Source organism: Triturus cristatus, chromosome 6, assembly GCF_964204655.1.
Source record: "Triturus cristatus chromosome 6, aTriCri1.1, whole genome shotgun sequence".
Lineage (NCBI taxonomy): Eukaryota > Metazoa > Chordata > Amphibia > Caudata > Salamandridae > Triturus > Triturus cristatus.
The window spans coordinates 614,496,752-614,512,518 of NC_140589.1; the positions used below are offsets into that span (position 1 = coordinate 614,496,752).

Genomic DNA, 15,767 nt, shown 5'->3' on the forward strand with positions numbered 1-15,767 from the left:
GAGATCTGGGTTAAATCCATCGTTCTTTTGCCCACTACACCACCCCAGTTTAGACATGGCCATATGCAAATCAGTCTTGACCCTGTGCCTCATGGGAACAGTCCAGCCCGAACTGCCAAGCCATGTCTTCCCTGGACCGGAATCAAGCATCCTAGGACCGGTTTCTGGCTATCAGCCGTCATCAGCCAGGATAGCTTGACTCCAGTGGCGTAGTGAGCACGGGTCCCACGTCTGGGAATACCCATCCCACTTAGGGCGAAAAGCGTTACAACAAACAAATGATGGACGGAATGCTGACAATGCAGACATTCTCCCCCAGTCAAGAGATCTGGGTTAAATCCATCGTTCTTTTGCCCACTACACCACCCCAGTTTAGACATGGCCATATGGATATGGCCATATCCATCATTTGTTTGTTGTAACGCTTTTCGCTCTAAGTGGGATGGGTATTCCCAGACGTGGGACCCGTGCTCACTACGCCACTGGAGTCAAGCTATCCTGGCTGATGACGGCTGATAGCCAGAAACCGGTCCTAGGATGCTTGATTCCAGTCCAGGGAAGACATGGCTTGGCAGTTCGGGCTGGACTGTTCCCATGAGGCACAGGGTCAAGACTGATTTGCATATGGCCATGTCTAAACTGGGGTGGTGTAGTGGGCAAAAGAACGATGGATTTAACCCAGATCTCTTGACTGGGGGAGAATGTCTGCATTGTCAGCATTCCGTCCATCATTTGTTTGTTGTAACGTTCTTAAAAACTTCAGGCCAATCTCTCTGCTCCCTGCCCCTGCAAAAATATTGGAGGCACACCTCAACTCCCACCTCTCCACTTTTCTTGAGACCAGTGAGTATCTTGATAACACACAGCACGGATTCAGAAAGTACCACAGTACCGAATCCGCACTCACTGTTGTAGTAGACAACATCCGACGTAAAGTGGATAGTGGCCAAACTACAATACTGGTCCTATTAGATCTCACAGCCGCGTTCGATACCCTGTCTCCCGCCATTTTAACATCTCGGCTTAGGGAGGCAGGGGTTACTGGGCCGGCCTTGAATCTTCTTAACTCCTTTCTCCTTGGTAGAGAACAGAGAGTAAAGCTTGGAAATTTCCTCTCCCCTGCCAAGTCATTGCAATGTGGGGTGCCACAGGGGTCGGCCCTTAGTCCGACCCTGTTTAACATCTATGTGGCCCCCCTTGCTAGACTAGTAAGATCGCAGGAGATGGAGGTGGTGTCCTACGCCGACGACACCCAGATCATGGTGTCACTGGCTCATTCCTCTGTCCATACATCCGCCATTAGCTTTAGGTCATGCATGCAGCATGTGGCAGATTGGATGATCATCAATTCCCTAAAGCTAAACGGCGACAAGACAGAGGTCTTGGTCTTTGGGAAAGACCAAGATGTTTGGTCGAGCGAGTGGTGGCCTTCATCTCTTGGCACCTGCCCCACTCCCTCCCAATCAGCCAGAAATCTCGGCGTGGTATTTGACACCTCACTCTCTATGATGCTCCAAGTAAATAGGACCGTGGCCACATGCTGGGGTGTTATCAGGATTCTAAATAGGATCCGTAACTATCTTTCTCTCCAGGCTCGTAAGCAGATTGCAGTCGCTCTTGTTGGCTCCAGGCTCGATTATTGCAACTCCCTGTATGTGGAGTCCAACAAGGGCCTTATCAATCGACTGCAAATCGTGCAGAATGCTGCAGCACGTTTTGTTCTGGCCCTTCCCTTGGCATCTTCAGCCACGACTGCTAGGAGAGATCTTCATTGGCTCCCTGTTCAGCATAGAGTCTTTTTTAAGATTCTATGTCTTACATACAGAGCTCTTGCGGCTGGCACGGACGATGCACTTGGGTCTCTGCTTACCCGCTATATCCCAACCAGATCTCTTCGATCTGCTGGGTTATTTCAACTGGTAGTGCCCCGCACAAGGCTAGCCAGATGGGGAGCGAGAGCTTTTTCTGTTGCCGCTCCTAAGCTCTGGAACTCTCTTCCAATTGAGGTCAAAACCCTTCCCTCAATTGATCTGTTCAAAAAGGCCCTTAAGACGTGGTACTTTACCAAAGCCTACCAATGAGAGAATGCTGGTTTGATTTGCGAGCTGTATTATTTGAATTAGGCGCCTTGACGCCCATTGGGCAAAGTTTGCGCATGACAAAACTCATTTCATTCATTCATTCATTCATTCACTCAATTTCTTGGCACAACGGCTCAGGTCACAATGCTGCCGATAAATCTGGAGCAGCAGCTAGGCCGCGCCGCGCCTTCAGATTAACGAACCGCTGGAGATTCTCTGACCTGCCAACACTGGGGAGCACAGATCACTCTCTGTAGTCCTCCACTCCTGCAGACTCACTGCACCAGGGTCACTCTGCACCTCGCTCCTTCTGGACATTCATTACTCCAGCAGAGTTGGTAAGTCCTTCCCCCCTCTCAGCAGGTAGGTGATTCGCTCTTGCACCAAAGGTTTGACTTCTGTGATGTGCCTTTACCTCTGGGAAGCCAGCTGTCATGTGGACACCACCTCGGGTTGCTCAGCAGTCCTTAGCGGAGCACTCCCTTCCTTGGTCAAATAGAACTTGGAACTTGAACAACAAGTTGGTCAGTTGCTTCCACTTTTTTACAGTCAAAGCAGATTGGGGTATGAATCCACTGTCTGCTCGTTCAGAACCGGTTTAATGTGGTTCTCCTTGCAACTGGCCTTTTCAGGCTATTCTCCATATAAATTTGTTTTGTAGTGCTGCTTTTCACAGCAGGGTAGTCTCCTGTCTGAATCACACACAACAGAGGCGCAAAGAGGTGAGAGCTTTCTGCACCTGGCTGCCATCGGCCACAGTAATCAGCAGAAAGACATAAAAGGCTGGCCTCACCTTAAGGGTCCCTTTCACCTTGAACATCTGAGGATACATTCTCAAATTTCACCCCCACAACCTACCAGATGGCAGTGCTACAGAAAGACTTATCAGCCACTTCTTTCAGCAAAAGACCTAATTGAATTTCTCCCTGCTAAAGTATCTAGGTCTCCTCCTTCCAGCTTCACACTTCCACTGTCTGGTAAAACAAGCTCACTTTCAACTTGTGCAAAGAATAAGGCTAGAAGCATTTACAATGGATCCCAAAGACCTTGATAACTCTGGTACACTCATACACAGAAATCATGTACCACCCAAGTCACAAACACGCACAACATGCACTTGGGATATTAATGTTAGGATCTGGGTAAGCACAGAGAAGCAGAACTTTACTTGGGTAGGGCAGTATGCCTTCACATCTATGACGCAGATACGAATGCCTGTCCATAACTATGTTTTCATAAAATGCACTACACTGCTTTCACCGTTCCGTGTACTGCACCCATGGAGCTGTAATCCACTATCTGTACAATGAGGGCACGCTTGATGAGCCGCTCCAGGTCAAAGACCAGTCCAGGATCTCACTCATGTTAGGGGACAGGTCTAGGCCTCTGCGCACACACTAGATTAGTGCGAGGCTAGAGCGAATATCAAATACCAGGAATACATGCAGTCAGGGACTTGGTTAGGGGACATGCACAAGATATTCCTGTCCCAACACCCCCATTGTCTCTCATTCACAAAATATTCCTGTCCCAACACCCCCATTGTCTCTCATTCACAAAATAGCAAAACCCCAGTGGGTGCTCATCAATCCCACAGAGAAGGACTGAGCGCCAGCTAGCCTGCGTGGCCTCGGAGCTACTCTCCACAGCGGGGAGGGCGTGTAGCAGCAGGCTAGTGCCCATCTATGGCCACACTGATCAGGCCATTCATCTGGTAAGATGGCTGCCACCAATCCCACTTTCCCACTGGTGCCTCCACTGCTCTTTCAGATCCTCAGGCAGGCCTATCGCAATGTCCTTCCAGATGTATGCTGTCATGAGCACTATGCATCTTCTGATTTTCCCACCGGACTCTGGCAGACTGCTGCATAGAGGAGACCCTCCTCTGTGCAGCCCCAGCAAGATAGCAGCGTCCTCATCCAGTTCACAGGTCTGTTCTTCCTTGTTAAAGTCCCAGAACCGATGTACCCAGGGAACTTCTTGATCCCACACTGCAGTACAAGTGGAGCCAATTTGAGCTCCCTCTGGCAAAAGAATGCTGATGGTACTGGTTGCAGCCCTGACCCTCCTTAATGATTGTTCTTTGTTGAAAATTCATTAAAGCATAGGAGTAACATATAATGATGAGCTCAAAAGAATTCATCGAATAAAGGAAGAATCATCTAAATAAGAGTGCCGCTCTTACCATCAGTCCAGCACATGTCTGAATATAAACAGATAGCCCTTGAGAGAAGGGCAAGAGGTGAGCAGGGCAGGGAGAGAGAAACGCAGGGGGAGAGAAACACAGAGACAGAAGATACGGGCACAAACCTTTGTTATACCCTTTGCAGTATCCAATATGCAATAGGATCTGGGTTGTTGTTTGATGGGAAGTCTAGTGAGGAAGTGAGAGCCTGGCTGAGAGTTGTGCTTGTTTAGCTCTGTACAGTCGATCACAGAATAAATTGGATTTTCCACCAAACCTGTTTTGTGCTCAGTGCGTTACTTGCTGCACCTTTATAATTAAATAGACCAAACATTGTTGTAAACGTACAACCCTCCAGGGTGGTTGTTGGTGTAATTTAGATTTTAACAAAGTAGGTCTCGATTTCCTTGTGCCTGTAAATATTTATCTTAACAGCTATTTATTTTAGGATGTTGGCTAAAGAGGAACTAGTGTCTGCCCTGAAGAAAGGTCTAGAGTTTCTAAAAACCTCTTCAGGGAAACAGCTCAGCGATGAAGCAGAGAAAATGGAAGAGCTCCTGGCAAATTTTCAAAGCCCAGAAGGTGAGTGTCAAGCTTCTTTGGGAAATCAACATCCCTACAAATTAAGCACAACACAGTAGGCATTCCTCTGAGGGAAGCATCGATGTGAAGCTTTGCTCCATGATGTACGAGGTCATGCTTAAATGAGCCAGGGTGTCACTAGAAATGTTTTAACGTAGCCCACTAGGTGCCATCGAAAACTGGTGAGGCCACCCATAGTGCACTATCATGAAGGTAGAGAGCACATGGGCAGGTGTGTACGTATATTTAGTGTAAGCAGCTTGAACTCCGTGTTATGCACTCAACTCAAGCTACATATTTAATAATTTTAAGTATGGTACTAGTAAGATTTGCTTTGTGTACGTACACCCATCTACATAATCAACTAGGTTTCCCCTCTTTCTCTGCACCTGCTGTTATTGTATTGCACAGTCACATACATAGATGTTGATGGTACATGAGGACCATCAGATTCATCTCATCTGGTCATCTTCTTGCCTGCTATAACCTCATGCAATCCACTGCTGTCAATGCCTTCTGCAACTCCAAATCTGTATTTGTGCTTGTGTTGATATATGTGAGGAACATAGCTAAATATAGATTTGCTGAACGTAGGAGCCACTGAGTCCAACTAATGTGTCTATGTTCATACCTGGTACAAATTCCTAGGCTCTTCCTAGTCTACTCAATTTGTATTTGCGTTGACAAATACAATATATACACACAAAAAGGTGTTTGTGTATTCATGTGTACGTGTGCAGCCGCCCACTTTGTCCATTTTCCTGCAATCTGCAACCCGATTTTCAGTCTCAAGTGTTGCCTTTGCCCTGACTCTACAATGAAACTTAATATGCGATGGGGTTTGTGTGTCTGCATGTATAACCACATTGTCTGCCTGTATATGCATGTGTGACCAATAAGTCTCAAACACAAAAATAGCCCCGCACCCGAGTAAAATATTTTACATTTGTAAAGCTGCCATAATATAGCTTGTTTTTAATGAGTAAACATAACATATAACACAATGAAAGGCTTCCCAAGTGAAAAAGTCACACAGTCGTGTCTCTTGATTGTAGTCGTAGAAAATCTTTTATTACAAATTCATATTCCATTAATTGTTAAAAATCAGCACACAATTGCTTTGCCTTGCCAACGCGTTTCATCCCTCATGGGACTTCATCAGGGCTAGAAGCAATTAACACAAAAACACTATTTACAATATGTACATATTAAAAACAGAAATATACATTTTTAGCAAATATTATAAATGACAATTTCGCATTAAGGTGACCTTCAACATAATTTAGACACTGGGAAGCCATTCTACAATAATCATAATATTCACATATTCACATTGTGACCAACATGGGAGAGAGCAGAACCCATCAGTGCAATATTTAATAAGATTTACAACACTGATACTTCTAATGATCTTATTATGCTTGCTTATATTTTTAGTCTCTTGACATCTATTATTTATATCATCTCAAGAAGCTCATCAATATAACGAGTCAACAAATACTCAGAATTTTTTTAAAATATTTCGTCCCTTTTGCAATACCTTGCTAAATTCGTTGTGACTTTTGTTTGCAGAAAAAGAGGCTCCAGATCAACCTCCACAGTAGTAGTGTTTGGACAAATCGTATATCTATAGATGAATAATATATTTTAAACTTTGACCAATAAGTCTACCTATTTGGACAATTTTCCTGTCATCTGGAACACTATCTGCAGTCGCCAGCTCTGTCTTTGGCTTGCGCCTTGATTACACTCTATAGAGAGGTATACCCAAATGGATATTGCAAGTCAGATTCCCCATCTCTCTGTCTGCCACAACCTCAATAACCTTACTTCGTCCTCACCCATGTCTCTGCTCCTAGTGCCTAAGAAAACACCAATAAATTGCCTGATGAACAGGTAAACCATTATCATTTGGGAGAAGGGCAGCCTGGAAAATGGTTAGGGATGTTGGATTGAGGTCATGTAATGGAAACCGGGTAGCACCCCTTCCACCCTTTAATGTAAAAGCCTTACAATCAGTGACAGGTAGTGGTTCCACAGAGGGGGACAAGGACTACCCCTTCAAAATTTGAAAGACATAGCCCATTATGGTCCATTTTTTCACACAATTTGCTAATGAAATAGAATAAAATACCATGTGTTTAAAATGCAGTTCTTTAGGGATACTCTGGAACTCATCAGTAACTGGAGATAAATAATGTCACCCCCCAAAATTACTTTCTGAAAAATTGTGCATTCCAATAATGATTATATTTAGAAGTCTGTTCTTCCTTGTTACACCTGAAAAGGCGTTCCTCCCGTCAACCACAATTTGCAGATCTGAGGTATTCATAAAAAACATGCAAGTCACTTGGACACATTTATTGTGTCTAGATTATTTCCTTAAATCTATTATTCATTCATTATTTCTCCAGAACATTATTTACTTAACATACTTGCAAATTTTTAAATAAACTGGTAAAATTAAAAACATTCAGAAAAGATTTGTTCAAAGTAGTTCCCCCTGCCACCAGGTGCCTTCGTGATGAAATCTACAGGTTCACGAAGACCGTGACAAATTGTAACCACAACTAAATAGAAGACATATAAAGGCACTGTCTATTAAAGTCTGAAAGGATCCACAAGAGAGAACCACCAACTTTAATCGCAAGGGTGCACCTCAGTATGAGGAATTAATTGGTCTTTCTTGAAGGATAAGGGATTATTATTAACTTTGAAAAGTTATTTTTGATTAGATCAATTACGTGGGCTGTTACTGTCCTATTAATTCAGGGCACTCCTCAACACAATGGGTGTTGAAACGTTATGATCTCATTGTGGGGGACCTTAATTCAATATAGGTCTTCATCAGGACAGCTCTTTTGCATTCTTTGATGCCAGCATTCTTGATTTCTTTAAATCCCGATCTAGTCTATGATATGTTCCTCTTGGGCACCTATGTAATTTGTCGAGTAAGAGATACAACCAAGAACTCACTTGTGCTGTTGACTGCGGGTCTGCAGGATAAAATCCAGGCCCTTTGTAGACTTTACTTAAACCAACTGTTTCAGCTAACGTGAGTGTCAGCCATCAACGACACTGAGGGAAAAGGGAAAATGGACGAAAAAATGCAGCTAGGACAAGGGACTCCTCTTGACCCCTTTTTAACACCACTGTGTGTGAGCCACCTGCTTGCGAACTGTTAACTGATGACTGGTTTAGAGAATGGAAACGTGACAAAGCATCAACAGCCCAGTTGTTGATGATGGCCTCTTCAGGCAACACAAATCGCACTGTGAAATGTCTCACAAATGTGGCTTGAAATTACAAACAAAAGATTTCTCATAGGCAGCCACACTTTCTGCGATGAATATCACAAACTGTTGAGGTGCACAGAGTAGATTTTCAAACAACCATATTGACTGGAGTTCCACTTTAATTACCATCTCATATTCATTGAATATCAACATCACAGCTTTTAATAAGAATGTGACTTATTTTCACAAAACATATTTCACATTTGGTATTGACCAGTTTTAAATATATATAGTAGAGTTCCCACCCCTTTTTGGTCTTCCAATGTTCCTACCTATTGTGCACAAAGTGGGACTTCACCGGAGTAGCACAACTCCTGCCTTACCCGGCAAATGTATCCAGTGTTCAGGTTAACCAATGTTATGACACAGATTCCTTTTTTAGACACGGTGCTTGTAAATATATTTTGATATTTTCTTTGCTAATCTGTAAATCTGTTCCATTGTGGCTTCGAAGAGTTTGCAACAATGCCTTCCATGGTCCACACTACTGACTTAACCCGATCCATTTTTACTTACCTGGCGCACTCTTATTAAAAATTGCATTACGTTATTAATCCCCATCCCTACTGAAAGGCTTTTTGTAAATTGAGTACTTAAAGATGTTTCCATGCATCATAGAATGTTTCTACAAATAATGGCACCTTCACAGTAAACCTTTGTTTTTTGTTGTTTCCTTAGCCTGCATCTTGAGGCCAGTATTGAGTAATGATCTTTACACGATGGCCTCGTCATGCCTCTTAAAGGTGGACATTAACTGACTGAGTCATCACTATTTATCCAACCATAACTCTGCTGTATAAATGTAAGGGTGAGGCTGTAGCCAAGAGCATGACCCCAAATGAGACAACACGGTGTGTCCTTTGTCATTCATGGGCACCATTCATTGCGCCCAATTACCTTAGACGCTTCAGAACTGCAAAGCAGTGGGGCTGAGGGGCAGGGGTAGTGTCTTTTTCCCTGCCCCCCCCCCCTTTTTTTGGGGGGGGGGGGGGTGAGACAAAAGTCTGGATAGACCAGTATTTCATGGACTGAGGACATGTGGTATGATGTCTGAGGGACACTAGCAATTCTGCTATCGCCTTTACAGAATAGAGGGCATAAGCATCAACGAGTGTGCACTTTGTTTCCTGTGTTTAAGACTACCAACACCTATATTGGACTCTTTATGGAAGACTATAGTGATTAACTGGATTTCAGGGTTGCTTATGCCCTATGCTTGGCCTCCATGCAATTTAAATTTCTTATTTCAATGCAGACACCCCTTACTCATCGGAGTACCTTGCTATAAAAGTAAAACATGATTTTGAGAAATAAAATGTGCTCGACCCCAAGAAAAGGCCAAGCAGGAAAAGGAAGCTCTGCAGTTGCTACAGATGAGCTTGAAACTCGATAAGGGCTTCAGAGTAGGGAACTGTAGACCGGAGGAAGAGGATCCCTCAGACCAGCCTCTGTAGTTCATAGGTGTTCACTGTCATGGCTTCTCCTATCTAAATTCCTGTGTAAAATCCAGCAAGTGAATTGTCCTTCTTTACCAAACTTTCTTCGCCCTTGCCATCGGCCTGATCTCTTCCTTGTAGCCGCGTGGCACCATCACAGAGGGCACTGTGCATAGCTACCTAGAGATTCTTCGTATTCACCTCAGAGAAGAGTGGGCAGGGCTTTGGAGGGGTGAGGTGTTGTGCCTCATATGTTTTGTTGAGAGTTCAGCCCCCATGAATTTTCAGAACTGTGCTCTCTGTTTTGGACTGTCATAATGCAAGGTCTCGTAGAATGCAGAGTTGTCTGTGAACTGATGCAGTTAATCAGTGGTCGAAGTGGGGGGGAAAAAGAAGGGGAACTGTGGGCAGAAAATCAAACGGTGGAAATAACCCGAGGATTGTGTCAGTGGGCGGAGTCAGAGGTGTGGCCAGAAAGAGCAAAACATCCCAATTTGTGTATTTGTTTGCCATTTCACGGATCAGTTGCAGCTTGTTATGTTATTTAATCCAACCAATGGATTCACATATTTAAGGTTTAATATGAGTTATTGACACTAAAATACATTCACAAAGTGGGATACGTTTCCAGTCACTGAATGTCCCAAATATGCTTAGAAGTGGAATCACAAGCCATTTGTCTCTGAGCCATGAAATTTCTGTTATCAGCACTTCTCCTCCCTTTTTCGGCAAGAGCAGTCCAAACATGCTAATTTGCAAATGTTTTCCTCATAATTATGGCTCTGCCATGTTTGCCAAATAATACATCATCTGATGCATAATCTGACGATTTTAACTAAAACATTGTAGCTCAAAAGGATCAAAAGTTACTAACATAATGTGACTTATGAGGCTGTGAAGTGAAGGACCCTTTGCAAACGTTGACTGGTCATCTTTCTCACTTCTGCATTTGTATGTTATACGGGTACTAACAAGGCAAAATCTTTGCAGGGACTGTTAGTATGTGTACAAATGTCAAAATAAAGTATCAGAAAATGAACCGCAATATGCTGCAGCCTTTTTTTTGCTGCATAATTTAGTCAACACTGCAACATAATTGTGTCCTCCATTGCTTCATTGCTCCAGTAGCCCCAAAGGAGGCAGCACATGTTAAAAGTGCTTGTACATGAAACAGAGACACAATGAAGCTTGCAAACTTTGTTTGGTGTGTGTGCAAATCCTGCATTGCCAATCCCTAGTGAGTTGCACTACTACTACTACTCCTGCTGAAACAAGGCCAATGGAGGTGCCAATGGGTGAGGTGGACTGGGTCAAGGGTCCAGTGACATCGATGACAGTCACTGTTGCTCTAGGTTGTGCTGCTTTGTAGGCGTGCCCGCAAGACTGTGGGTGAACTTTTAGTATGGATTGTGGCAGAGAGACCTTCAAGGGTAACCCACACTTGCCACCGCTTGGGTCCACCTGCTGGAGCTAAGACACCAGGGCTTCTAAGGTCTAGCAGGGGCTTCTAAGGTCTAGCACGGGAATGTGCTCCCTCAAGAGAGTGGTCTGGTGGACTGGTCATGAAGGCTGGACCTGGTTCCCTGGTTCCAAATTTGGCACCTCTGGCCATAGTGCCACATCCTACCCCACTGAAATCCATACTGCCCCACTGAGAGAAACTCGCACTGTCTTCAGCTACACCCAGTTGCCCCCCCTCCCCCCGCTATAAACACCTGGATGCGACTTAATTCAAATTATGCACTAGACAAGAGTAATATTTTGCCTGAAAGTTACAACATTCTGTAAAAAGCAAATACTCATAGGGAGTGCAAGATTAAGTAAAGCATGTGAAATGTTAGCAGGAACAACATAGTTACCTTAACACTTTTACACTCATTATACGGAAATCAGTGAGTGTTTTTGCCTGTAAAGTTAAGAACATGACGACAGTGCTTGGAAATCCCATTTCAATGTCCATTGCTTATATCCTTACAAAGCATAAGCAGTAAGGTTTAAAAAGACCACATCTCTGAACACAGAACAGCTGTACACATTTTAATAAACTAAAATAAGGAACACAGTTGATAAGGATCACATGAAACATTTTCCACTCTATGCATCAACCAGGTATTGCAGCACCTCCAGGAATGGGGCACTTCCCCCACCAGGGCAAAACAATGCTGTTCAAAGAAAGATGACAAAAAGAAAATAGCGCTTCACTGGCAAACTCTGTAAAGTTGCGCTAATGCGATTGGGTGTAAATAAAATCAATCTGGCCACTTGACGACCATCATGTTTTGCTTTTATTTATGTTTTGTATTTTGAACCTTTTTTCTCTCCATCCCGAGACTGCTCTTTGAAATAGAAAAATGTCACAAAAAGAAATTTTCAGCAAAAGTGTTTTTCTTTTTTGTATCCATTTCACAGGGGAACGAATTAAGGAAAGGAGAGAAACTAGGGGGTAAGAGCCATTTCTTGAAGTCCTTCAACTGAGGAGAGAGGCAAAGGCAGAGTGGGAATAAGAGGAAGAGAGAGGGGGGCAGCTGCCAGCAGTCAAGAAGGAGAAGTAGACACTGTCCTTGTCTTCTCTGGGCAAGAGGAAAAGGACAAAGTCCGTTTCCTTCTCTGCCCACCCCGCCTGTTCCCAAAAGGCCGAGCCTTGGCTATTTCTGCCGTCCTGGGACAACTTTTTAAAATAAAGTTGTGGAACAAAATCTATTACATTTAAAAAGTAGGGGCACGCCGTGCCCAGCCAATCCCGCCAACTTCAACCACTGCAGTTAATGGGCTGTCAGCAGAGGGGTCCCTGCGTGTTCACCCTCAGTCACTGTGAAATATATATATATATCTCTTTATTCTACTGGCCTGACGTTTCTGGTCTCAATTACTACGTTAGAGACACTCTGCCTACCCCTCCCAAAAAAACAAAGGGCCACTGTGAGAAGTTGGCCTGATATATGCTGTCCACTAGTTATAGTGGGCACCTTGTATCAGTCCAAACAACCCCTTATTGGTTAAAGACAACCTTTATTGAAAGCTATCTTATTGGTAGCTATGGAGAGCAGCCTTCAGGGTACGTCTTGAAGGAATGTAAAGCAGCTTGTTTTACCAGTCTATAATCTCTTGAGTCACTAAATGAAAGATATCCACACCAGGTATATATATAAAATGTATGTATTTATTACTAAACACACCCTCCTAGTCTCTCTTTATGAGACTAGAGGTCAAAACACATAAGTTACACTTCAATAATCACAGTAAAATAGCACAAATACATGTCGGGCCCTAGGCACGAGCCAAACCATATACTAAAATAGTGGTATAAGAACCACGACTTAACTAGACACAAGGCCTAGAGCCTGTAGAAACGCTGGGACCCCAAGGAACCACCCAAGGTAGTGACATTTAGAAATGAGTCAGGACCAAACCCTTTTGGACTTAGGAAGTTTTAGGGCTAGCACCCATGGGAGCACCGGAGTACTCGTGTTACCTCACCCAGGGAAGCCGGGTGCATAGGTGTCTTTTGGTGTCGGGTCGCGTCGATTTCAATGGGAGCTGTCGAAGAAGTGCTGCTGCCGTGAAGATGCGAAATGTCCGAAGAGATCCAAGCCTGGATCGAAAATGAGAAGAACCTGAAAGCAGAGAGGACAGAGTCTGGGTCACTAGCCAGTGACCAGGAAGGCGATGAGCAGATGCCCAACGATGCCGGGTGATTTCAGGTGAAAGAGGTGAAGTTTGACTCTTCAGCCACGAGGACCAGGAGGCGTCGAGGACAACCAGGAGCTGGATTCGAGCTGTCCCACGAAGGATGTCGAGTGCTGCAGCGTCAGTGCCCGGATTGGACACAACAAGCCTTGGCTACAGCAACCCACGCAGAAACGAGAAAGATGCTTCGGTGCAGACAAGCAAGGTCTGTGGGACTCAGGGCACATCTGGAGCAACCAGGGAAGCCCAAGGAAATACAAAGTTAGCCCCTCAGGGACCCACCAGTCAACGGACCAGGGATCGTGAAGGGACCTCGAGACGAAACACACAATGGCGGCCCACGGGTCACTCGGAATGACCAGGCCTAAATTTTCAGTGGATTCAGTGCTCGAGGTGGGGGCTACAGGTCAGCCCAAGCACGACTTCAAGAGACGTCGAGAAGTCAATGCACTTGCAGAAATGCACGGTGACCAGGCGTTCCAGTTCCACGCTACTCACGAGGGCTGCGGGTCTCAGCTTTGCTGGGGACTCGGGTCGGCCTCTGAGATGTCTGGAAATCCTCTTCCTGGTCTGCAAATATTTCGCAGTCCGGCAGGAGCTTCGATAATTCAGACCGGCAAATTGCTTCGTTGGTGCCTGCCAAGCAGGGGAGTCACTCCTTGACCCCAAGGGAGATTTCTTCAGTCCTCTGGTCTTGAGCAGAGCGTCGAAGGTCCAGGATTCAGAGTTTCGTCCAGGGTAATCTAAAGTCCTAAGGACTGGGATCGCATAGTTATACTAAGGTAGGGGGTTGGACATACTCTGGGGACCCACCTATGGGAGGGTTTGGAAAGAGGGGTGGCTACACCCATTTCCTTTGTCCAGTTTCGCACCAGAGCAGGGACTGGAAGCCCCTGAACCGGTTTAAGCTGGACTATGCACAGGGACACCAAATGTGCCCCCAGTGTAGGACTTCAAAGCACTCAGAGAGTGCTCCCACCCAGCCCCAATACACATAAGCCTGTCTGGGAGGCGGTTACATCTCCCTGTGACAGGAAACCTATTGTCCATGCTTCCCCTGCAGGAGTTTCGGTCAGCAGCAGGAGGCCAGACCCGTGTCTGTGGCTGCAGCATCAATTTTGTGATGCCAGGGCTCTATTAGGTTTCTACCGGGTAGACCAGTACAGTCATGTCTCTTCCTCTAGAAGGGTGGGATCATACTCCCACACCAGTTACTAGTGTGGGGGTATGATTCCAACGTGTTTGACACCAAACACGACATGTTTCGGTGCAGCCAGTCCAAAGTTAGCATTTACCGTTTGGTTATAATGCACTTAAGAGTATATGGTCAGGCTGCACTACTGACAGCGCCGGAGAAGAGATTCCGAAGGCTGCATCGGGGCTCAGCTCATTCTTGGGCACCCCCTCACAACCAAGCACCCTGTCTTCAGGATTGAGAAGGCCTGCCATAGGGGTGACTGATAGGTTTGTATGTGCAGTATATGGTGAGATAGAGTGAACCTATATGTCAGTATGGGGTGCATGCACCACCGTGCCCAGGCTGCAGTAGCAGACCTGTGGTGTCATTTTGGGTGGCTTTCCAGGGGTGGCATAATACATGCTTCAGCCCCTGGTAGGCCTCTGGGGTACCTATGCCCTGGGTACATAGTATACCATATACTAGGGACTTATAAATGCACCTCAGTTCCAATCTGAACTGTACCTAAAGTACATGGAATCATTTTAGAGAGGAAACAGCTAGGCTGGGGGCCTGAATAGCAGGGTCCTGAGGTAATTCAGTTTCCGATCTCGTTCGTATGTTAGCTACCATTTTGTGTCTTTCTGCCATTTTGTGTTGCCCTCACTCAGGCGGCACGGTGAACGAAGAGTTGTTTTTCTTCATCCTACTGCAACGTGTCAAATAACCTCCTGCCTCTGTTTATAGCTGGTGTCAGGGTCCGGCCGACTCCACTAATCCTCGTCTGGCCTGACTGATCCCTGTTTCAACTATCTATTGGTTCGCACCATTCTTTCCTGACTTGATCTTATCCTCTGGCCTACGCTATTCTTTACTCGTATTCTCTCATTTCACAACTGTCCTCCGGGGCATACAAATGTGTCCTGCCACCTGCAAGTCGACTTATAAACACTACCACTGATTAACTTGTGGGGAAGGGTGACAAACACAGTTGGAAGAGAGGCTTATTTGAGTTACTTAATATCTTGTTTTCACATTCTTCTCATTGGTTAACCCTGTATGCATTGGGAGTGTTCTTTGTGAATATGTGTGTTATAAAAGATTGTGCGCCACGAAGTAAAGTGGCAGTCTCCTAAGAACATACCGAGTGTACTTCTGGGACAACTGTACTTAGCTGCAGCTAATAAACCCTATCTTCTACGCCTAACGGAGTGTCCCGTGTCTCTGTTTGACAAAGCAGGAGAACTCAGGAGATTAAGGCGTACCCTGCGCCGCCAGGCCCCTAAGGTTCTGGTTCTTCAATTGGCGCCCAACGTGGGACGG

General features: G+C 45.1%; 1 protein-coding gene across 4 annotated transcripts in view; it reads left to right on the plus strand.

Annotated features, from left to right (window-relative positions):
* The window catches only part of ORC3 (origin recognition complex subunit 3), a 293,597-nt gene that overhangs the window by 226,031 nt on the left and 51,799 nt on the right, over window positions 1–15,767 (plus strand). For all 4 annotated transcript variants that reach the window (XM_085611096.1, XM_085611093.1, XM_085611094.1 and 1 more), the window contains one exon: window positions 4,715–4,848. In XM_085611096.1, the coding sequence (XP_085467222.1) occupies window positions 4,715–4,848 (134 nt within the window). The remainder of the gene's footprint in view (window positions 1–4,714; window positions 4,849–15,767) is intronic.